The following is a 22,241-nucleotide window of genomic DNA, read 5'->3' as shown; positions in this document are numbered from 1 at the left end:
TTTATAGATTATTCACGTAGTTAAAATCAATCACAATGATTACTAGCTTAAATAAGGTTTACTGCTATAAATATACATTCGTATTTTATAAATGAGCTATATTATTATTATTATTATTATTATTATTATTAATTGTTATTGTTATTTCAAGAATTATGTTCATATATGTGTATATTCTATATTCATAAGTGCGCACGTGTATATATATGGTATGTACATACATACATACTCAACCCAAACAGACTATACATATTCTACGTTAAAGTTAAATTAAGCTTTAAAGTTTAGTTAAAGCTTGATATTGCGCTTGCGCATATACGTTTCTGAAAAAGCAGTGAGGTTAAAGCTTGGCTTAAAGCTATACCTATACTACTACGTAATCATAATAACCATACATACATATGTATGTACATACATTATGAAAGTACTGAGCCACCAAGATAATGTGCTGAAGTAGTTTTTGACTTTCACTTGATTATCATTTTTAATTGTAAAATTTCTGTTATGTAATCTGCCAAAGGTGCATCTGAGCCGGCATATGAGAGATCTTCAACTGTAATTGAAATAAAGCTATGTTATCATTCTTTCGTAAGTTGTCGATTGGTGGCAAAATTAGAGATGGTTTGCTGCCTGATAACGACATGGGAGCTGCCGAAGATATTGTCAGAACCAAAAATCACGATGAATTAGTGTTTAAGGATGAGGCAGAGCTAAAAGAGTCTATTTATGGTATAATATATTTCTGTTATATTTTTTTATTTTTCTTTTACTATTTACAGTCGAAACTTGCAATTACAAGTAACAGTTTCTCTTAAGAGGTTATGCTTGTTAAAACATTACTAAATTTATTTTTTCTCTTTTTTAATGACAGTTTCTTTACTATAGATTTACTTCGAACAATAAAAGATCCAGAGAAACCTCAAACTTTGGAGCAGTTGGATGTTGTTTATGAAGACTGCATAAAAATTCAAGAGGCTACACCCGGAGGTATAACTGTTATTCGAGTAGAATTTAATCCTACGGTGCCACATTGTTCGTTAGCTACACTTATTGGATTATGTATAAGAGTTAAACTTGAACGTCACTTACTTGCTCTATTTAAATTAGATATTTACATCAAGGATGGTGCTCACTCCACCGAGCAAGAAAGTAAGATATGCAATTGTGATTGATATTTTTTTTGACTATTTAATAAACCACATTTAATTCTAGTAAATAAACAAATCAATGACAAAGAAAGAATTGCAGCAGCAATGGAGAACCCTAATTTACGAGAGCTGGTAGAGAAATGTATTCAAGAAGAAGAATAATTGATTACTCATTGTAATAAGGCTGTAAATATTTTTTTATTGTTATACAAAGATTTTGATAATATAGTAAAATTTTGTAAATATTGATTAATTAAATATTTTATTGTTAAACATTTCAAGCATTTTCTTGTTCGTCAGTTTTACTTTCCACCAATACTAACTGAGAAAGTCTTATAGATTTTCTTGCTTCTAGAATGCTTTCTTGTGATTTCTAAAATTGATTAGTTTTTAGGCAAATGTTTAATAAAATTAGTAATAAAAAGAATAGCTACAGAATTCAATGAACAAACTTTGAAAAATTCAACTGGATATTTGTACTTCACTAATTCTTTCTTTGGCGGCTTTTCGTAAACTTTAGGAATCTCTGGTTCTTTGGATTTATAGAGAATCGAGTTTGGTAAGAATCCATGCAACGGAAATATATCATTCATTATTTTTTCCGCTAAACATTCGGTGTACTGAAGATTGTCCAAGCTGTAGCCTACATCGTTACTTAAATAAATATATGATTTTTTTTCATACAAATAATAATTAATTTAAGGATCGTACCGAAAAGCATATGAAATACGGCTGGTTCATTGTACGCCTTGTTTTCTTGCGAGTTAGTCTCGACTATACTTTTAAATTGAAACTCTGGTAGTTGCGGTACAGTTGGCGTTAAACTACTTAATAAATCATTCACGTATTCTTCCCATTGTTGTGCAGTCATAAGTGCTCTACTTGTAATAACTTTAGACGAAGTCACAAGATAGTTTTTGATGTTTCTGATATCTAAAAAAAAAAAAACAGTAATTACTGATTGCTCCCTATTGCTATTGCTTCTATACTTTGCACATACCTTCATCTCGAGACTCGATTAATTCACAAATTTGTTTTTGAACGAGGTCTACTTGAGGATTTTTGGAATCGAAAACATCTATTGAAGCAAGCAGCAAGCTATTAACAGGATGCAGCATTGCGCTTCTGTTGATTTCATTGTCGTAGATTCTGTATTTAGAATCTTCAGCCACTAATTCATCGTAATCATCTTCGGATAAGTCAGTGGTACTCATTTTCGCTTGATAATATGGCGTTAAATCTAAAATAGGTTTGGTAATCAATTCACACGTTACTTTGGTAAGAAATGTAGATCGGGTTATTTGTCAAGCTAACAATTTTCATAAGGTATTTTATACAAACGTCGCCCAGCGCCAAAAACAATGTCTCCATTGACCGACGAGAATGCAGTACTCCATGCACAAAGGTTTAATCGCAAAACCTACAATAGAAAAATATATTTCGATTTTCAAGTTTGGCTTGCGGTAAAATAAATGACTTGTACGCACATTGACAAGACAATTGTCATCACTCCATATTCGAATAGTATTATCTAGAGACGACGTTGCGCATATTTTTAACGACTCCGAAGTAATCATATCTACAATTGGTGCTCTGTGATCATCGGTGTTAGGATGTTCCAATCGCTCTGAAAATGGTATTCGGCGAATTACGTACATTCAGTATAGGAACTAGGCGATAAAAAATCCAAGCGTACCTCGTTCCTTCATATGGTACATGATCAGTTGGTGCACATTGTCGGTTTTCGAACTATTCACGACACATAGAATCGACCTGAAGTAAAAGCATTTGTCAATGATACTCGCAAACTTGGGCCAGAGCAGCCCTGTGTCATTACTGATACAGAGATGACGATTTCGTACCCCATAGTGGCTACTTGATTAATTCTTAAAGTGAAATGTACGTCGTAAAAAAGGTGCAAAGGTTGCGCTAGCTCCGGCAAAATGTGCCAAACTTTGACACATTTATCAGTTCCTAGGGAAACTAGGCGATGACTTATCGATGACGAGCGCAGCTGCATCACAGATCCACGGTGAGCCTAGAACGCACGCGCACGCACACCAATCGGTACGACAACGTCTCTTGGACGAACTTGCTTGAAAAGTCTCACCCAACACATCGACTCGTGTTTTCCTGTGAGGCTATTTACAACGATGAGCTTGCCATTGTCTGTTCCTGCAATGATCCGAATGCCTACAGGATAGAAAACTCTGTTGCCTGCGAGAAATCGATACGCTGGCGTGAGTGCGACTCTGTCGAGTTACTATTTGGACATCCGAAAATATTGGAGCTTTCGTACGTTTGGAGGTACCGTCGTCATTACGTATTTCCTCGTAAATCTCGTATCCAACAATACTGGTTATCCGCTCTTCACTGCTCACGAATACGCTCCTTGTAAAAAAACAGTAGCATTTTTCAATCATTCATTCGTACTTGAGCCAAGTCGTTGAAATGAGACCAACTTGAATTTCATTGGGCAGGCGCTGCTATCGCTAACAAGAATTTCGCCGGCTTCCGAGATAATCGTAAATAATCGATCTGCGGGGATATCCTTTTATGCACATTGGTCACTCGAATAAATAAGGTCAGGTGAGACATTACTTGCATTTCCGCAGTATGCGGCCGATACAACATTCAACGGTTCTTCCGGCAGAATTTGAACGCTCAGTTGACTGCCGTCCGAAGAAAATATCCTTACGCTATTGTCTTTACTTACAACGGTGGTTTTGGTCGAGTACATGGGGTTCTGCGTTGAAGTGAGGCACTTGACGGGGGACCTGCGGCGTGAAAAGAGCACGCGTGAGAAGAAGCACGCGTGCTCGGGCCTCGGCGGAAACTCGAGCGGCTCGACCGCTGCTGCAAACTGCTCGGAGGAGAGCCCAGCAGAACCGGGCCGTGCGCCGGAGCTCAGCCGAGGCGCCGGCCAAGCGGGCGGACGCGCAAGGGAGCCAAATAGGCGGGAGTGAGTCGATACGTGAGCGGCGCGAAGGAGCAGTAGAGCCGGTGCATGGTCAGGAAGCTGAGCCGGCGCCCGGCGAGAGCGAGCACGCTGGCGGCCGCGGGGGCGACGGCAAGGGCGACGAGCGCGCCGCCGAGCTCGCCGAAGGCCTCCAGCCCGGCGCGCATGTCGCAGCTCCAGACGCGCAGCTCGCCGCGGGCGGCGCTGAGGAAGCCGCGGATGGTCGGGTGCGGGTGCAGCATCGCCAGGCGGGCGCCGTGCGCGCCCTCCTGCGCCATCACGCACTCGAGCTCCAGGTTGTAGGCCAGCACTGCGCGGGCGCCGGTCACAGGGGGGGGGGGGGGGGCTCGAGCAGCCGCGCCGACTTACGGTTGCCCTGCTGGTCGCCGACGAGCAGCCAGGCCGCCGGCTCGTACAGCCGCAGCGCGGTTATGGCCGCCGGCGCGGCGCCGGCGCGTCTGGCCAGCGGCCGGCCGTGCTCAGGCTCGTCGGCGAGCCCCTCGGCCGGCAGCGCCAGCAGGTAGAGCGTGCTCAGGTACGAGGAGGCCAGCCGGCCGCCCGGCCAGGCTGCAAGAGCGCGTGGTCAGCAGCCGCGAGCCGGCGCGCCGCGCGCAGGCCTACCTGCGTCCGGGGCCAGCAGTGTCGAGCAGTCCAGCTGCCAGCTGGGCCCGGAGTCGGGGTCGGCGTAGGCAACTGCCGCGCTCGGCTCCGCGCGCTCCTCTCCGAGGCGGTAGGTGAGTGCCTGCTCGGCGCTCACGACCACCAGCTGGTTGGCGCCCGGCGCGTAGTGCACGGTCCTGGCGCGCAGCTCGCCGCCGAGCGCCGGGCGCAGGCCGCGGCAGCGCGGGCTCAGCAGCCAGATCAGCGGCTGGCCGGGCTCGTAGCCGACCAGGCACTGGGCCTCGGCGCCGCACCAGAGCAGCCGGCCGAAGCTCATCGAGGGCTCGAGCGGGTAGGCGGGTCGCAGCTGCTTGCCCTGCGCGGAGAAGCGCTGCACCTCCACCGCCCGGTCCAGCAGCAGGTACTCCTACGCGCGCCGAGTGGTGGTCATGAGGGGGGGGGGGGGGGGTCCCCGGCGACGGCCCGACCTGCGTGGCGTCGCAGAAGCACACGTCCGCGAAGGCCTTGTGCAGCGTGGTGGAGGCGACGAGCTCGAGGCCGTGGCTGTGGCCGGCTTGGCGGCCGCGCGCCTCGCCTTGAGCTGCTTGGTCGAGGCGTCGCGCGCGCCGTGCCCGCACCAATCTCAGCTTGCTCCGGCAGGCCTGCTCCTGCGACCACTCGACGCCTTTGGCCGCGCTCTCCATCTGGTCGCTCGTCCCCTCGTTCTATTATTGGAACCAGGCGTCAGTCACGTCAGTCATTGGGGCCGGGACGCGCGTGAGCCTGGCCGACCGACGTTCTTCCTCCTCGCTGATTGGCAATTGGCTCTCTCTCTTTCGCTGCGAGCTCGCTATTTTCAATGGTTGTCGTGCCGATCGTCCGATGACGCAGCGAGAACTTTCTAACCTAGCTTCACTTGAGTCAGCATCCGCAACAACTCGCGCACAAGCGCTACGATTCGAGCCCAGAGATGCCTTGCCTCGATTCGGGCCTTTCGTTTATTGATCTGGAATTCACTACCCGTATCGTACCTAACACTCCTGCCTGCGACACTGCGCGTTTTTTTTGCCCACGGCAAATAAACAGATGATGGTCACAAGTGCGTCTCCGCCATGCATCAAGCTGTCCTTTTTTAAAATTAACAGTCGTATACTAGATGTACATTTCACACGTAATCGAAAAACCGTTCGAAGGCAATGCCTGCGGTGATTCGCTTGGGAGTAAGTACGCGTATTTCCGTATCTCTGGCGCTTCGAATCATCAGATGGAGGTTGGATCACGTCGGATCACGTGTCCCGCCGGCGTTGCTCTCTTGGGCTCGCGTACAAGCAAGTGATAAACGGCCAAATTGGACAGAGGTGAGCGAAGCGGAAAACGAGCCGGAAAGAACAAAAGCAGTTTAATCTTGACTTTGATTTTGGCATGAGTAGAGGGCGCTCAGTCAGGCACACGGAATGCAGGCAAAATTCACGGGCACTCACTCGACCGCTCGAGTGTCTGCGATCGCCGAATCGCGCAACAGCAGATTACGGTCAGCTATCTCTCAACTAATCTCTGGCACTGTCGTTCTATTTCGAGGGGGATTTCGTAGGCCGCCGCGATGGCCGTTCGATTGCGATTAGAATATCACAAGTGGGAGGGGAGCAGCGCGAAGCGGCCGAGTCGCTTGAGAGCAACGAGAGCCGCCGCGCGCGGCCACGAAAATAAGCCGAGCTTATTTTTAGCGGCAAACGGAGTGTCGCGGTTCTTGCAGGCTGTGCGCACCCGAGCCGCTCGCCCCCCCCCCCCTCCCGCTCGACCATTCGCGATGACGATCGTTGGCTTGATCTGGCGCGAGCAGTTTAGCGAAACAACGGATCGCCGTGGAAAAGTGCAGGTTGCACAGCCCGAGAACAAAGAAGCGCAGCTCCGCCGCCCGCCTGCCTTCGCTCGTCGCGCCCGCGCGCGCGCGCTTTCAGTCCTTTTAGTGTTGTTTGAGCTCTCTCGCGCCGCGGACGCATGTCGACCGGGCTGCCCGTCCGCGAGGAGTGTGCCAGCTCGACGATCGCCGTGACCGGTGCCGGGAGCGCAGCGCTCGTCGCCGACCTCGTGGCCGCGAGCGTCTCGAGGATGGAGGAGGAGGCGCAGTTGGACGGCTCGCTACTGCGGCGAGCCTACTTCGCTGCCAAGAAGGGCATGTCCATGTGCCTCTACGTGATGCTCAGCGAGCAGCCGGCCGAGATCGGCAATCGGCTCGTCAGCCAGGTCAGCCCCGCGTTCACGTAAGCCACCTACGCGGCTCGGTCCGACGTCCTTTGTCCGACCGCGAACAAAGCGAGCTTCCAGGCACGTGTCTGGCCATACGTGTCCACCGATCGAGAGCTTGGTTGCGCTCTGGCTGCGAGCCAGCTTTATTTGCGCTGCGCGCCTCCCCGACAACAAAGACATCTCGAATGGTCGCCAATATCGCTGGCGTTCCTCCATTCGATCGCGCCAATCGCCTCTTACTCGCGTTCTCGTCGTTGATTACAGGAGCTGTTGCAGTCGGACGGCCAGTGCTGCTCGCCCTTCGTCGCGGCCGCGAGATTCGGCCACAACAAAGTGGTGAAAATGCTGCTGGAAAAATTCCAACTGGACCTGGAGCAGGAGGCAAGAGTCAAGTTCGACGGATACGTGATCGAGGGCGCCAGTGCCTTGTGGTGCGCGGCGGGTAAGAATGAGTCGAGGGTCAACAACCGATGGCTATCCGAACCAATTGAAAATGTGCAGGAGTGGGACATTTGAGCGTGGTGAAGACGCTGGTGAAAGCGGGCGCGAACGTTAACCACCCGACGAAAACCAACTCGACGCCCGTGAGGGCAGCCTGCTTTGACGGCAGACTGGACATCGTCAAGTACTTGGCGCATCACAAGGCCAACATCCACATGGCGAACAAAAATAACAACACTTGCTTGATGATCGCCGCTTACAAAGGCCATCTCGACATCGTGAGTTGTTCTGTGGCAGCAGCCTCGGCTGTCTCGGGCTAGAACTCGATGTGCCTGCTACAAAAAACATTATTCACACGCCAGGTCAGCTTCCTATTGGACAATGGGGCGGACCCCAACGAGCAAGCTCAGTACGGAGAGACGGCTTTGCATTTTGCAGCGGAGTGCGGACACTATAGCGTAGTCAAAGCATTGCTTAAGCACGGAGCGAAAATGTCCAAAAGCGGTAAAAACATGACTCCTTTAATTTCAGCAGCGGAAAGAGCAAGGGCAGACATTGTAGAGTGCCTCGTTGAGCACGAAGACGTGAGTAAGGAAGACACGATCGAAGCTTACGAGCTTCTTGGCGCTTCCTTTGCCAACGACAAAGATCACTATTGTCTTGACAAAGCATACAAATACTTGCACAAGGCCATGCTGCTAAGGTAGGCGCGTGCTAAGGTCTTCGCTCGGAGCCGCTCGCAACCGCTCGCAACCTCACCGCCGTCCTCCCAATGCGATCTCTTCTTTTAGATTTTCCGATCCAGACAACGTTGTTGCAAAGCTTCTCTCCGAGCCAATTCCTGCCTATGAAAACTGGCGAGAATCGGAGACCGTGCACAGGCTAGAAATTATCAAAAATAATCACAATGCCCTTCACATGGAGTCCTTAACCATCAGAGAGAGAATACTTGGTATGAGAGAATACTTACTACAGCCTAGCTTCCGAAAATTCGAAAATCCGACCGTCCAATCGTATACTATTTTGATAATCATGGCTCCTGCCTGCACCTAAGGAAGGCGAAATCCAGACGTGCCTCAGCCTGTAATCTATCGGGGAGCTGTTTTTGCGGACAATGCAAGATTCGATCGTTGCATAGATCTGTGGCTACACGCTTTAAGTCTACGCCAACTGAACAACATGGCCATTTCCAAAGACTTATTACGATTTGCTCAAGTATGTGACCAGCTGACGGAGGCGACGCTTCATTGCTCGATTCTATCGCTTCACGTTTCAGGTTTTCTCGCAAATGATACACGTCGGAGTGCAAGTTAAATTTGCCCAAGTTTTGAATGTTTTGGAAGCAAGCGTCGTTGCCTTGGGCGCCAATCAAAAGAAACTTGTAGAACCCGACCTGAAAGATGACTCCGAACAATCTGTATCTGTTAGTACGAACAGCTCTCTACACGCTCATTTCATTCCATCCATTCTTGTGACGATTTTTCTTGTTCACTACTCTAGGAAGAAGTCGAATCAAATCTAACAACAACGCTCTACATTTTAGCAATTTTAACCAAGCTAATGACTTTGAACGAAAAAGGATATAACGAGACGGATACTCGACGAGCTCACCACATGGTCCACCAACTATGTGCCCTTCAAATGACATTAAAAGATGGACAAACCTTGCTACATTTAGCAGTGAATGCGGACACACCGGTAGACGACTTTCATACGAGTGATGTTTGCAAGTGAGTTGCACAAATGCTTTACAATCAATAAACTTCAATGGCAGACCGTTCAAGTAATTCAACTACTAATGTAATGAATAATTGACATTAGATTTCCATGTGCGGCGACTGCAAAATTACTCATTCAATGTGGTGCCAATGTGAATGCAATGGATAATGAAAGAAACACGCCTCTGCATATTATTGTGCAATACGAAAAGCCTATAAGTGATTTTCTGACGCTTCACTCAATAATATTAGATCTCGTGGAAGCTGGTGCTCACATGGATATTGTAAATAGTCAAGGAAAAACTCCTTTCAACGCTGCTACCACTGGTAAAGCAAATTATCAAAATATAGCGATTTTCGTATGTTCTTTGTGTACAAATGATCGAATGCTCATATGTAGGAGTTGCAGAAATAATTCTTCGTACGCAGACAAAGCTATCATTAAAGTGCATGGCAGCCAAAGCTGTTAAAGCGTACAATTTGTCGTATAGTGGTAATGTACCTCGCTCTTTGGAGAGCTTCATTGAGTTACATGGTCCTGGATTGAATCAAGGATGACGTCTTACCGCAATAGGAAACTTTCAATGTTTCTTGTTTAAAATAATAATCTGCTGCCAAAATCTGTAGATAGATTTTTTATGAAGATATTTATGTAAAAAAATCATTTTTTAAGGATAGAACAAAGTATATGAAGTTATGTAAAATAAAAGTTTTATTACTACTTGATATTTCTTAATATTATTTTATCATAAAATTTACAGAGAAAACATGAGTTACATCAAATTTAAAAAATTGTTAAATGAATAATTAAAAATTACGTTTATCGATTTTATATATATTCGCGAAAAGTAGTACGCAATGGAATTCGATCGATTGTTTATAAAAATATAAAATTTCAAATTTATTTCATTATAATCAAGTTGAAAAATTTCGGTAAATCTTGTCAACGCATAAAACGAATTTAATCTTTTAAATTAGATTCTCGACGTTAAATACTTGTGCATTTACATTATACGTTATGAGTTTAACAAGAACATACTACAAAGGTATTATATACAAAAGTATCGTAAGTAAGCAACATACTTGAGATATATTTTTTTTAACTTGATTGATTGAATTTTTGCTACTGTAAAAAATCTATTGAAATAAACTTTATATGTATTAAAGAGTTAACACGATGTACGTCTCGGCACAGGATATCGAAGAACGAGAGCACTATCTGCTGAAATAATTGGAAGTGCGTTGTCGCAGTGATGATTAACAAGGTGATTGACGCTGTCGAATACACGATCCTTGGTCCTTACCTGTGAAACAACGTATTATTTCAACTGTTAACAAATGTATAAAAATTTAGAGGCTAGATAGGCAAAAAGAATATTTAAATTTCGTTTCCATAGTAAGTTATGAGTCTACTTACAACTCCTTCAGGATCAATCAGTAACAAATGCTTTGGAATCGCATTATTCATTCCTGTAAGAACATATTGTCCTGGGGAACCCTGCGATTCACGAACTAAAAAATCTCCATCCTTAAATCAAGTGAAAATTAAAAGCTGAATAATTAGGTAGAAAAATAATATATTTGAATGCAAATTTTACTCGGGTTAACATAGATTCTGCCTCTGAGCGACTGACACTACCGTGATACCAAATCTCTTGTTTCAATTGCTGCTTCTGTAGTTGTGGACTCAGTTTATTCAGTTCTGATATGGCTGTACTGAATGGCTCTGCAATTACTCAATTTCATTCAAGTTTGTTACACTTGTAATGGAAGATATATAGACTAAAAATTATCTTTTTTACATACGCATGTCGAATGCGTCAAAAAATGTTGTAGGCTCACGTCGATTTTCACGACTTGCTGCTATTACCGTATCATTAACATAATTATGTTCCTGATTTGTATTTGGTATAAGTCCACCATCTGAACTTAAATCTATCAAATTACCAGTTTCTGCAGAGGAATATAAAAATTAATACATGTACTAAAAATCATTTAATAATAATATTAAGCTAACCCGGCGATTGATGTAATGGTTTTGCATTTTTCCCTAATGGATCTGGAAGAGGAATACTCTGGATGCTGCTAGAAGTGGCTCCTGCATTGGCTGTATTTGCACGTCTCAAGTTTGGTGAAGTTGATGAACAAATTGGTAAAGGTGGTACTGGAGGTGGTCCAATATCTGGTGGTACTTTGCCTGGTAGGTCATTGTAATAATCTCGATCAGCTTCTCTTAGGCATCCATTGAGCGAAGAACTACATGTACATATGAATTAGTTAATTGGTGATTACTACAAACTTACATAATTTTAAATAATATAAAATGCTTTACTGTAAAGAAGAGGGTTTTGTAAGGAACTCTTTGAATCTCAGTTCAAAAGCTTGTCCTATGGTAGATATGACATCTTGTGCTAAGCCACCTCCACATTCCAAAACATAGCAAGCCCTCCAGTCTTGAGAATTTTTTGCAACATAAGCCACAAAGTCTAAAATTTCCTAAAATAAAAATTTGTTATTACTCTATCAAAACTTAAAAATTTATTCATTAAAAAAAAGTTTTTTAATTCATTGTCATGATACTAACAGTATCTCCTCCAGAAGCAAACGAAATGCGTGGCATTTCATGTTTTGCAATAACCTGTCCAGTTTCTAAAACAGTTAATATAAGACTAGTACTACTAATTGTTAAATTTATATTTGTTCCTGCATGGTCCATGCATGGTTTATCTGCGATTGCCCTTAAAACTTTTCGATCAACCTGAAAACCAGATAAGTATGGAAACTTGGCTTTTAAGTAAAATTTTATTTTTATCTGTGTGTACTCCTTACTCGTCTTTTTTTATCTGCAGACTTTAATCCAGCAGCTTCACAAACTCTATTTATACATTCTCTAAAAAAATAAAGAAACATTAAGTAAATTTTTCAACAGATGAAAAGATTTATAATCATTACTTTGCTACACATGATCTGGTTTCAAAATCCAAACTTTTCATTGATGTGTTAACTTCCAAGCACCCAATATACTAAAAAAATACGTAAAGTAAATGTAGGTTAAACATAAAATGATATTTATGAAAAAATATATGAAATAAGACTTACACGAACTGCATAGGTAATTCCTTCTTTGCTAACAAGGTGGTCAGGGTGCAACCAACCTCTTGCAGGTTTATTAATAAAACTACCACCACCAGTTGCCATTGTAATACTTATATCACCTTTCTTTAAAAAAAATAATAAGAAAAATAAAATGTATCAATATTATTTCAACTTTTCTTTGAAATAATTATATACAAATTACTTTCTTCAACCAGAGACAAATTATAATTAGAACATCAGCTAAATATCCCTTTGACAATAATATTTCTTTAAAAAATTAGGATATGTTCTTAATTTTTATAATTAACCTGAAATATCAACTTCAGAATTATAAAATCTGCATTTGTCATATTAATGTATTTGTACTTACATATATAGGAGCATTGGAGGGACGTATACGTCATGCTACTCGAGTAATACAATCGGAATGCAGTTTCAATTATGCGCTTTTTATTTTGTACTTTGCTTAACACAATAAATACTACACTTTATTGTTCTATTCTGATTTTACATTTTTTTTTTAGTTTTTGGATGGTCTCGCATGCTTCATACCGATAAAATGATTCCAACTGATTAACTTTAAAATCCCGAGCGTTACAAGCTCAGCGAATTTCGATGATTTCATTAAACTTTATCCAGAATTAGAACTGCCATATTGCAGCCTGAGAGCCGCAGGCTATCTCTACACAGATGTTGTAGCAAACATAACCTTATGAGGAATAACAATATAGCTAACTGATTTCCTGATTGGTTACTGAGTATGACTATGTAAACGTTGCTTTATTTAGCAGAATATTTTTTAGTGCAAAACAACTATTTAAAAATTGTGTCAAGTTCCGTTTGAAAACTGTTTTAAAAGTCTATAAAATATTATAATCAATGAAAATATTCGATTTGCTCCGTAAATTGATCGGCAGCGCCGCTTTTTTGGAACTTTTGTTTCGAATGGCATATCAAAAATCTATCTGATAAAACGTACATGAAGCGAATAGTCATATTCGTACTTCAAAAGAAATGTAAAAAAGATGACACTTTATAATAGCTTATGTGTAAATAAAAAATAAGAGAAAAAAATAAATGACTATAAAAAGCGTAAAAATTGAAAAGTATATATCTGGATAGAAGGTGTAAAATATGTTGTAGGTAAGTTAGGACATACTATGTATCGGCGTGAAAAGCATAATTTAAGCATATATATATGTAGCCATCTAGGTTGGTATACTATAAATAATCTTACTATAGTTAGGTGGTCAGGAGAGAGCTACGGAGCCAAACTAGGTATACAAAATAGTCGATGGTGTAGATGGAGTGCGTTGGCGGTCGCGTCCTTTGACACGCCGTACGAATAGCGCACACCGCAGGATAAACATCGTCGCGGTCTGGTGCGAGGTCGTCTACAAGTATCTAACTAATAGTTAAAACAGAAGGTGGTCAGTCGTGATTGCGTTGCAAGTGTGTAGAGAAACGCCGCATTAAAGTCGGGGCAGCGTGCGAACGAGAAGGATCTGCCGTTCGGCAAGCAGCTATCGGACGCGAACACAATGCCAAGTGTCAGCTACAGAGACAGCTCGGAATTTCGACTCCTCGGATTTGTAAAGAACTACCGAGGATATTGTGCAGACGACCGTATTTAGCGACAGTGTTCGTCTGGCAGGACGCCTTTACCGCCGATTCGCATTTGTCGTACATCAAACACTCATACGGACTTGTCTTGTGTGTACGCACTGTGCTAGCTACCGTGCTTCGATCCCGCGCGTTCTTGCTTACGTCTCGCGCGGTTCGCACCTCAGGACGTTTGTGTATTGTTTACTCAACGCACTCTATTCGGCAGCCCAGCAATAGTACTTGCGCGTGTAGTGGAGTTTATCGAGTAAACATAAACATTTTTTGACGAGGTGTCGCCGCAGCTGCAGTGCAGGCTAGTTCCTCCATCATTCTTCCTACGTTCTTGCGGTCGGAAGTCAGACTTTTCTAGCAACGCAGGCTCATCACTCTTTTCCCTTATGCTCATCCTCAGGTAAATATGCTCTTGTATATCCACTAATTATTACATCATTACCGACCCGCGCCCTTTGTGACTTTTACATCTACGCTATTGACAAAGTTATTGTGTCAATATACGTTAGAAAGCTTCGGAAATTGGCGTAAACTACATAACCTCTAATTCGAGACGGCGAGTCCCGCGGGTTTTTAACGCTTTTCTTGAGTGGTGACATTTCCATTTCACGAATACCATACGCTTGATTGGAGTAACTCTTTGTAACCAAGGCCTTTATCGTGTAACTCAACTACCTATAGAACCTCTTAATGTAAATTCCTTTGATTTTCTGAAGAATTTTTTAAAATGTTAAACAAACTCACAGTCGCAATAAACTATTAATCTATATAAGTTATTAGCAATATGTCATCAATTATTTGTTTTTGCAGAGTTTGGAAAGTATTTTAAAACAACATAAACTTAATTTAATTAACTGGTTGGATATAATAAATAAACCTAGAAAATGTCAGAAATTGTGTATCCACAAGGGTGTAGACCCGTTACAGATGATCTTGGGCCAGATGAGTTAATAAGACGACTCAAGGTAATGTTTATATCATCAATTTTCATTTAATCTTTTTTACTGATTTAAAATAACTTACTATTTGTAATAGACCTTAGCCCATACTTTGCAAGCTATGGGTCAAGATGAAGGAATGTATCAACAATATATTCCATTAGCATTACATTTGGCAGAAGACTGCTTCTTACAGCATCAAAGCAAAGATGTTCAATTACTTATTGCATGCTGTATTGCTGATGTTCTTCGTGTGTATGCTCCAGAAGCTCCATATAAGGATCCAGATCAAGTAAGTTGTACAATATCTATTGATTGTTTATATTTTTGTTAATATCTATTGCATAATTATATACAAATTCACTTATTTCAGGTCAAAACAATATTCTTATTTTTAATAAAGCAGTTGGCTGGTCTCAAAGATCCAAAAGATCCAGCTTTTAAGAGATATTTTTATCTTCTTGAAAATTTGGCTTATGTTAAGTCTTTTAATATGTGTTTTGAGCTTGAAGACTGTCAAGAAATATTTTGTGCTCTGTTCTCGTTGATGTTTAAAATTGTCAAGTGAGTAAAAGTTATTTGGTAAGCTTCCCACTTGAAAAACACTGCATGAAAATAAAATCAATATCAAAATTTTTAGTGACGAACACTCTGGAAAGGTTAAAAGTTTTATGCTTGATGTATTATGTCCACTTATAACTGAATCTGACGTTGTCAGTAATGAACTGCTAGATATTATTCTTATAAATATTGTTGAACCCAACAAGACTCAGAAAAAAAATGCTTACGCACTAGCTAAAGAACTTGTAATAAAATGCAGTGATACTCTAGAAACATATATTCAAGGAGTAAGTAATCTTTAAATTTGTCCATAGTAAAAGATGTTTTATTATGGTCATTTTTTCTAATCTTTTAACTTTTTTTTTTTGCAGTTTTTCAATCATGTGCTAATTTTGGGCAAAGTGGAAAAAAATCTTCAAATTTCCAGCAAAGTATACGATTTAATTTACGAGCTTAATCATATATGCCCTAGTGTATTGCTATCCGTCCTGCCTCAACTTGAATGTAAACTGAAGTCTTCAAATGAACAAGAACGTCTTGGTGCAGTAGCTTTACTTGCTCGAATGTTTTCCGAGAAAGGCTCGCAACTGGCAGTGCAGCATCCGCAACTTTGGCGAGCTTTTCTCGGGCGTTTCAATGATATAAGTGTAGCTATACGTACCAAGTGTGTGCAGTACTCGATGCATTTTCTTCTTAATCATCCAGAACTTAGAAAAGATATTACCGATACCCTGAAAATGCGTCAGCACGATGCTGATGAGAATGTACGATACGAGGTTGTCATGGCAATTGTAACAACGGCTCGTAAAGATTTTGAAGTAGTGTCCGACAGTGAAGATTTACTGGAGTTTGTGAAAGAAAGAACTTTGGACAAGAGATTCAAGATTAGAAAAGAAGCAATGACCGGCTTAGCCATGATCTACAAAAAGCACTTGAACGATGCGGATGTACCACAAGCTACAAAGAAAGCTGTGACATGGATTAAAGACAAAATTTTGCATGGTTATTATATGGCGGGAATGGAAGATCGATTGCTAGTAGAAAGACTGTTAAACACATGTTTAGTGCCTTATCAATCACCAGCAGAAGACAGAATGAAGAAACTTTATCATTTATTGGGTACTATAGATGATTATGCCTCAAAAGCTTTTGTTGAACTACAAAAACATCAACTCGCGTAAGTTTCCGTTATGACATTTCTTATCATTAATCTATTTAAATGACCACGTTTATAACTGCTAATTAATCTATTGAAATTCTTACAGAGTAAGAAGATCAGTATCTGAATGGATCGAGATAATTAAGAGAACGGAAACTGGAGTTAGTCCTGAACAGTCTCAAAAGATTTTACAAATATCTCGTTTCCTTCCTGACCCCACAAAAGTGCAAGAATTTTTACAAAAATTTAGTGGACATTTGAAAAAAGATGCAGCTCTTCTGCAAGGCATGGAGACTATTTTACAGTCAACAGTTTCGTGTAAAGATTGTGCAGAAGCTATCAGCGCAGTTTTGAAAAAATTAGGCCCACCTGTAATGACGAATTTGTATTACAATACTATAAAAATGCTGCTGGAAAGAGTTAGTTCCGTGATGATCGATGAAGAAGCTATTAGGGTTTTGATAAAGTATGTATTAGATTGTCTTCAAAGTGGGAATGTTATTGAAGAAGTTGGATTAAATCCTAACAATGCTGGGGAAAAAGGCCTCAGATTATTACTGGTTAGTATTTTTAATTCTTTCTATTTTAATAATATATGAATAATGTGAACATAATTAATCTTTATTTATTCGTTGTTAGATGCTTTCTTTCGTGTTTGCACCGCATTTTTTACACGAAGATATTCTCCAGCAGCTTTTACAAATTTTGGAATTGGATGATGAAATGGTTGCTCCTCTTGTTCTTTCAATTTTCACATTTTTAGGAAAGTACAAGCCTTTATGTGAGGTATCACCAGACATAGTGTCGCAGTTAACGCCAAAGTGTAAGGAATTTGCAGAATCCGGAACGCCAAAACAAGCAAAACAAGCTATTAGATGTTTGTACGTCAATATGGTTGACAATCATGACACCATTTTCCCGGAAATTATAGATAAAATAAAAAATGCTCTTTCTCCAACATCGGAACATTACCGCACTGCTATTGTTGCTCTTGGACACATAGCATACAATCTGCCGGAAAAGTACCATCTGCAAATAAAGAATATGGTTTCTCGGAAGATTGTTAAAGAATTACTTGTTAAAGAGAGCAGTGAACAGCAACAAAGCGGTGATGCAGAGTGGTGCAGAGAAGATGAACTTCCTGAAGAAACTCGATGCAGGCTTGAAGGGCTCAAATGCATGGCTCGATGGCTTTTAGGATTGAAAAATGATGTTTTATCAGCTCAGAAAACTTTTAGAATGTTGAATGCATTTATAGTTAACAAAGGGGACTTGCTTCAGCAAAACCGTTTAAGCAAAGCAGAAATGAGCTGGTTACGACTTCAAGCTGGATGCTCCATGTTGAAAATCTGCGAACAGAAAGGAGTCGGCGATCAGTATACAGCAGAACAATTTTACAATTTATCTCAGCTGATGGTGGATGAGGTTTATCAAGTTAGAGAAGCATTCAGTACTAAACTGCATAAAGGACTTGGCAGAGGAATACCAAATAAATGTTTACCTTTAGATTTTATGGGCTATTATGCTCTCGGAGGAAAGGAGCAGAACAAAAAATTGAAACAAACATTAAAGAATTTCATGCAAACAGATATCAACAAAAGAAGGGATTACGTAAAAACACTGTCATTAGGAACAGTAGAGAGAGCTATGGGTATATTTATAAATAATTATATTTTCAAAAGAAAAATGAATATGGCTGAATGAATAAAATATTTTTATTTATATTTTAGGCAAACTTCCCCATATCTTACCGGATTATATGTTAGTTTTTGCGGTTCCCATACTTGCTCATGATCCCGACTTTGTTACTTGCACGTCGGTTAGTCACTTGAAAGTTGTACAGCAGTGCTTATGGTTTATCTTAGAACATCTAATTATGAAAAATGAATACTACTGCTTTGGTTTCTATAAAAATCTCATTGAAAAAATGAAAAATTATAAAGATGCATTAAGGCCTGATGATGAAGATATGAATTACGTAAGTAAAAATTATACGAGTTTCGGTCTAAGAATCAATACAATATAAAAAATAAAGAAATCCTTTAACATTTTCAATGTTAATAATTTTTTACATGAATTTCTGCAGAAACTGTGGGCGGTTTGCGATATGGCGATGAACGTCATTTATGTGAAAACGACAAACTTCGATATGAAGGAATTTCCGAGCGAGACTCGAATACCTACTATGTATTTCAAGAAAGCTGACGAAATCATATCTAACACTAAAAATTACTTACCTGAGGAATTTCAAATTAATATGAATAATCCAAAGGGAAAAGGGACGAGTATAAATTCAGTATCAAATGAAAGAACTACCCGAAAGACGAAAGCCAAACAAAAGGAAACTGGCGTTGGACCAAACGAAACTGATGCAAGGGTAAGATTAGTTCGATGCTTTTCTTATTTTCGAAATAGACAAACTAATCAATGAACGAACGGTTTGTTTTCGCGCTTAATATCAACATGTAGGTTCCTCTTTACACTTGTAATAACGGTATATTTAATATATTTCTTTTTTTTATTTTAAATTTACAAATTTATATGAATTTTTATTTATTTTTTAATATATTTATTAAATTTATAATTCATTATTATTCAGAACTTATTATTCTAATAGAAATAATTTCTCACTGTAAAAAATATTCCATACCTTTTAGATATGCTGTTTATTTTTATGATCTCATAGATTTATATATGCTAGCTTAGAAATCGTATAAAACTTTACATTACGAAGATTTGAATTATCATACTCAATTGTTAAACTATTATATGAGAAATCTTTCGCCACCAATCCCGTTTTTAAAATATAAACCTATTTACTTATTATTATATGACTAACCAATATAAAAACACCCATCTATGCCAATACAATCCTTTGAAAAATGATTTAAGCTCAAATTAAAGTTGTATCGAAAAGTTAGTATTGTTTTTTTGTAATTACTAACATTCAATCAGCGATCAAAAATTAAAAAATTAAGTAAAATATTTTAAAATTTGTATATTTTACAAAGATTTTAATGATATTGTGCACCTGTAATTTTAATTCGTTTTTAATTTTTCAATAATTTCTAATCCATCATTGACTGTTGAATTTATTGCTCTAAAATTTAAGTTGACATTTATTGATTATTTGTACTTGTTCATTCATTGATCAGTAACTTGATCGTTTCCAATTGGGGAACAAAGTAACTAATAACTAAAATAAAAACCATGAGCAATCACAACTGTTATTTCAAGCTGCATGTTGGCGCAAAGGAATGTATTGATGCTCAGGTAATAGCACTAAAATATGATGTATGACGTTGTCTGAATTTGTATTATCGAAATTTATGTCATAATCTGCATGATATACTAAGTCGCGTTATCCTTCAATCGCATGTTTTATTATAAGTACATTTGAAACTTTATTAAAGTACTCAACTGATTTCAGCCATCAGAGGCATCAGAAACAAGGATTCATTTACCTGGACTCGTAGACGAAGTAAGTATCTGATATGAACATTTAATTCTTCGATTTTGTAGCTGTGTAGAAATAGAGATGTTTTTGTATAACGAGATTTTAAACATTCCTTTAATAATTTAGATTGATGAACCGCCGGAAAAGAAACCACACAAAGATACTGAGAAGATGGGTAAATATGCATGTAAATGAGCTGTTCAAACAAACAAAAATAAATAAAAAATAAACAGAATTCAAGCTGCTGAAAAAAATTGAAGATTAAAGATGTGATAACGTCATTATACGATACAAACTTTGTGTGAATATCTCACGAATTAGAAACAGATTATTTTGGTTATATAATACAATTTATAAAATATTCGAGTCGTTCATGTACGAAAGAAATCTTAACTTTTAAGGCGAAGATGAAGCGTAAGCTTGAACCAAGTTGAAAGTTCAGAAGCAGTATATGCAGATCGTCAAAACTTTGCTGAAAGTCTGAACTTTAAATGAGATCGAATGACGCTTCACAATATCTGTATAAAAAATATTTTACATTAAATTATCTTTCATATAATCTTGGTGGCAGTTTAGCATTGCATTGTGTAAAAAAATGTTAGTGAGACTCATCACATCTTGGTTTGAAATCGCTATACATTTTATTTAAAAACAACTGATAACGAGGAACAGTGTGTGTACATTATTCCGAACTTGGACAAGCGTGAAATAAGCGATAATTTTGTTTTTATTTACAATTGTTTATTGCTATACAGTAAAGTTGATTTTATTTACAGTGTGATGGGCATTGATAGCCTAATTTACAAAACAAAATAAAGTATCATCATTCTGACAAACTTTCTATTATATACTTCTAAAAATAATTTAATTTGTTAATTTAATTAATTAAAACTTACTTTGTATATTCTATAAGAAATAAAGAACATTTCATTAAATCGAGAACTTCATTATTTCGTCGTATTTAAGATTACTTTATTTTGGGTTTTTTTTCAGATTTATTGAATAAACATAATTTAGTCGAAGTTTACGTTTTGGGCTATAGTTTTACGTAATTCTATTGTATTTAATAATTTATTTCTAAATTTAAAAATGTTATTTTATTTTACTTTTCACCTTACATTCTTACAATGTTTACATCATATTTTATACTGATTTAATAATGGCCTTACATTTTAACACATTAGGATTTATTCATAATTCTGCATTGAATTAACATATTGTCACAACTTTAATTTTTGATTACTACGAACTTTAGTTTTCATTGTATTTATAATAAAAAATTAGCGAGTAAAATAATTTTTTAAATTTTATAATATTATAATAATTTTATAATATTTTTCTATAGAATTAATGATAGGTCTAAGGAAGACAAAGATTAAGTTATCAGTCACTTATGTATTTAAGACAATAGTTCTCTCTTTGACACTGATAATCACACTTTAACACCAATAACTATCTGTACGAACTATTCAACTTATAGAAATTACTAGCGATAACTAAAAATATGAAACTTTATTTCTTAGGCAACTTTAATATACTAGAATAATTTAGGTAATGTTACGTTTTTTGTATTATTAAAATAGTTGTTAAGGGGAGTTATTAGTTTTAGTACTTTTTTACTTTTTTGCAAATTTTTTTTAGAGATATGGATAAAGCAGATTTATTCAAACGTTTTATACATTATAAATTATGGTTTTAATAATATTCTGTAATGTTTTCAATAGAAAAAAATTGAAAAATATGCCAGTGATGGAGCTTTTTCAAGAAAGATGATTTGCTTGCGATATCCACTGTATCTCAGCCAAAATTATCTGAAATAAAAAAAACGAACAATTTTCATTAAAGCGTTACTAAAGCCACCCCCTAACGGTCTTTAATTGTTATTTTTTCATTTTTATATTTTTTATAGTCATTTGAACCAAAAAAACGTGTTTTCACGTAGAATATATACTTAATTTGAAAAGAATCGATTGAGTAGTTTTTGAGTTACAATGGATACGCACTTTGAAAAAGTGATTTCAAGAAAAACACGTTTGAAACTTAAAAACTATAACAAAGTGACGAAAAAATTTTTTCAACTTACATCCAATCATTGATTCCAACTCTATAAAGTACATTCCTTGCAGCAATTTCGTTGTTTTCGGCTTCTTTTTGATTAAAATCGATTTTTTGAAAGTGCAATCGACTAACCCCCTTAAGATAAAATGGTACTTAATTTGGTATTTAATTTAGAAAATAGAATCTGCAAAATGGGGTAACGGCATATAAATCTTGTGATTAATTTGTATTGTACAATAATT

At 39.0% G+C, this 22,241-nt stretch overlaps 5 protein-coding genes across 10 annotated transcripts; 3 read left to right on the top strand and 2 right to left on the bottom strand.

Annotated features, from left to right (window-relative positions):
* The first annotated feature begins 313 nt into the window (after nt 1-313).
* Nucleotides 314-1,443, top strand: LOC131667433 (MIP18 family protein galla-1-like). Of its 2 annotated transcripts, XM_058940836.1 has the most exons (4): nt 314-729; nt 886-987; nt 1,108-1,149; nt 1,213-1,443. In XM_058940836.1, the coding sequence occupies exons 1-4, from the start codon at nt 573-575 to the stop codon at nt 1,308-1,310; spliced, it is 399 nt and encodes a 132-aa protein (XP_058796819.1). In that variant the 5' UTR covers nt 314-572; the 3' UTR covers nt 1,311-1,443. The 2 variants fall into 2 exon arrangements, with proteins under 2 accessions (XP_058796819.1, XP_058796818.1); XM_058940835.1 differs by having other exon boundaries at nt 334-729; nt 886-1,149; nt 1,213-1,439.
* Nucleotides 1,318-6,438, bottom strand: LOC131667430 (uncharacterized). 2 transcript variants are annotated; one of them, XM_058940828.1, is made up of 16 exons: nt 5,196-6,438; nt 4,729-5,134; nt 4,477-4,674; nt 4,123-4,417; nt 3,750-3,925; nt 3,611-3,686; nt 3,448-3,539; nt 3,259-3,365; nt 3,011-3,186; nt 2,845-2,921; nt 2,636-2,775; nt 2,463-2,568; nt 2,149-2,388; nt 1,860-2,081; nt 1,601-1,791; nt 1,318-1,521 (listed from the first exon to the last, which is right to left on the bottom strand). In XM_058940828.1, the coding sequence occupies exons 1-16, from the start codon at nt 5,409-5,411 to the stop codon at nt 1,426-1,428; spliced, it is 2,814 nt and encodes a 937-aa protein (XP_058796811.1). In that variant the 5' UTR covers nt 5,412-6,438; the 3' UTR covers nt 1,318-1,425. The 2 variants fall into 2 exon arrangements, with proteins under 2 accessions (XP_058796811.1, XP_058796813.1); XM_058940830.1 differs by lacking the exons at nt 4,123-4,417; nt 4,477-4,674 and having other exon boundaries at nt 4,729-6,438.
* Nucleotides 6,439-6,570: 132 nt separating this feature from the next.
* On the top strand, nt 6,571-9,839 carry LOC131667431 (protein fem-1 homolog B-like). 2 transcript variants are annotated; one of them, XM_058940831.1, is made up of 10 exons: nt 6,571-6,951; nt 7,219-7,396; nt 7,456-7,673; nt 7,758-8,098; nt 8,187-8,347; nt 8,450-8,610; nt 8,672-8,818; nt 8,896-9,125; nt 9,217-9,440; nt 9,514-9,839. In XM_058940831.1, exons 1-10 carry the CDS (start codon nt 6,706-6,708, stop codon nt 9,669-9,671), a joined length of 2,064 nt encoding a protein of 687 aa, XP_058796814.1. In that variant the 5' UTR covers nt 6,571-6,705; the 3' UTR covers nt 9,672-9,839. The 2 variants fall into 2 exon arrangements, with proteins under 2 accessions (XP_058796814.1, XP_058796815.1); XM_058940832.1 differs by having other exon boundaries at nt 6,836-6,968.
* Nucleotides 9,840-9,861: 22 nt separating this feature from the next.
* On the bottom strand, nt 9,862-13,102 carry LOC131667432 (SHC-transforming protein 1). Of its 2 annotated transcripts, XM_058940834.1 has the most exons (12): nt 12,580-13,102; nt 12,412-12,517; nt 12,213-12,332; nt 12,066-12,136; nt 11,943-12,003; nt 11,698-11,871; nt 11,446-11,609; nt 11,131-11,369; nt 10,920-11,066; nt 10,712-10,839; nt 10,531-10,641; nt 9,862-10,417 (listed from the first exon to the last, which is right to left on the bottom strand). In XM_058940834.1, exons 3-12 carry the CDS (start codon nt 12,309-12,311, stop codon nt 10,283-10,285), a joined length of 1,329 nt encoding a protein of 442 aa, XP_058796817.1. In that variant the 5' UTR covers nt 12,312-12,332; nt 12,412-12,517; nt 12,580-13,102; the 3' UTR covers nt 9,862-10,282. The 2 variants fall into 2 exon arrangements, with proteins under 2 accessions (XP_058796817.1, XP_058796816.1); XM_058940833.1 differs by lacking the exon at nt 12,412-12,517.
* Nucleotides 13,103-13,486: 384 nt separating this feature from the next.
* On the top strand, nt 13,487-20,845 carry LOC131667439 (sister chromatid cohesion protein PDS5 homolog B). Of its 2 annotated transcripts, XM_058940844.1 has the most exons (13): nt 13,487-14,226; nt 14,637-14,791; nt 14,862-15,056; nt 15,138-15,328; nt 15,405-15,612; nt 15,697-16,502; nt 16,591-17,044; nt 17,124-18,135; nt 18,215-18,462; nt 18,571-18,861; nt 19,722-19,757; nt 19,915-19,965; nt 20,068-20,845. In XM_058940844.1, the coding sequence occupies exons 2-13, from the start codon at nt 14,711-14,713 to the stop codon at nt 20,134-20,136; spliced, it is 3,642 nt and encodes a 1,213-aa protein (XP_058796827.1). In that variant the 5' UTR covers nt 13,487-14,226; nt 14,637-14,710; the 3' UTR covers nt 20,137-20,845. The 2 variants fall into 2 exon arrangements, with proteins under 2 accessions (XP_058796827.1, XP_058796828.1); XM_058940845.1 differs by lacking the exon at nt 19,722-19,757 and having other exon boundaries at nt 13,489-14,226.
* Nucleotides 20,846-22,241: the final 1,396 nt, after the last annotated feature.

This window comes from Phymastichus coffea, unplaced genomic scaffold, assembly GCF_024137745.1.
Source record: "Phymastichus coffea isolate CEN01 unplaced genomic scaffold, Cenicafe_Pcof_1.1 PCOF00066, whole genome shotgun sequence".
NCBI classification, from domain to species: domain Eukaryota; kingdom Metazoa; phylum Arthropoda; class Insecta; order Hymenoptera; family Eulophidae; genus Phymastichus; species Phymastichus coffea.
This window is presented reverse-complemented; position numbering and strand designations above follow the sequence as displayed.

Bases quoted from the DNA above. Each gene is read 5' to 3' on its own strand.
- LOC131667431 (XM_058940831.1), top strand. From the start codon at position 6,706: ATGTCGACCGGGCTGCCCGTCCGCGAGGAGTGTGCCAGCTCGACGATC. The intron at 7,674-7,757 runs GTGAGTTGTTCT...TTCACACGCCAG, and splicing joins ACAAAGGCCATCTCGACATC to GTCAGCTTCCTATTGGACAA. The intron at 8,819-8,895 runs GTTAGTACGAAC...TCACTACTCTAG, and splicing joins ACTCCGAACAATCTGTATCT to GAAGAAGTCGAATCAAATCT.
- LOC131667439 (XM_058940844.1), top strand. From the start codon at position 14,711: ATGTCAGAAATTGTGTATCCACAAGGGTGTAGACCCGTTACAGATGAT. The intron at 16,503-16,590 runs GTAAGTTTCCGT...AAATTCTTACAG, and splicing joins CTACAAAAACATCAACTCGC to AGTAAGAAGATCAGTATCTG. The intron at 18,463-18,570 runs GTAAGTAAAAAT...GAATTTCTGCAG, and splicing joins ATGATGAAGATATGAATTAC to AAACTGTGGGCGGTTTGCGA.
- LOC131667432 (XM_058940834.1), bottom strand. From the start codon at position 12,311: ATGGCAACTGGTGGTGGTAGTTTTATTAATAAACCTGCAAGAGGTTGG. The intron at 12,137-12,212 runs GTAAGTCTTATT...GTATTTTTTTAG, and splicing joins GAATTACCTATGCAGTTCGT to TATATTGGGTGCTTGGAAGT. The intron at 10,840-10,919 runs GTATGTAAAAAA...GAGTAATTGCAG, and splicing joins TTTTGACGCATTCGACATGC to AGCCATTCAGTACAGCCATA.
- LOC131667430 (XM_058940828.1), bottom strand. From the start codon at position 5,411: ATGGAGAGCGCGGCCAAAGGCGTCGAGTGGTCGCAGGAGCAGGCCTGC. The intron at 2,389-2,462 runs GTTAGCTTGACA...AACCTATTTTAG, and splicing joins TAAAATACCTTATGAAAATT to ATTTAACGCCATATTATCAA. The intron at 1,792-1,859 runs GTACGATCCTTA...GTAACGATGTAG, and splicing joins CGTATTTCATATGCTTTTCG to GCTACAGCTTGGACAATCTT.
- LOC131667433 (XM_058940835.1), top strand. From the start codon at position 573: ATGTTATCATTCTTTCGTAAGTTGTCGATTGGTGGCAAAATTAGAGAT. The intron at 730-885 runs GTATAATATATT...TCTTTACTATAG, and splicing joins GCTAAAAGAGTCTATTTATG to ATTTACTTCGAACAATAAAA. The intron at 1,150-1,212 runs GTAAGATATGCA...ATTTAATTCTAG, and splicing joins TCACTCCACCGAGCAAGAAA to TAAATAAACAAATCAATGAC.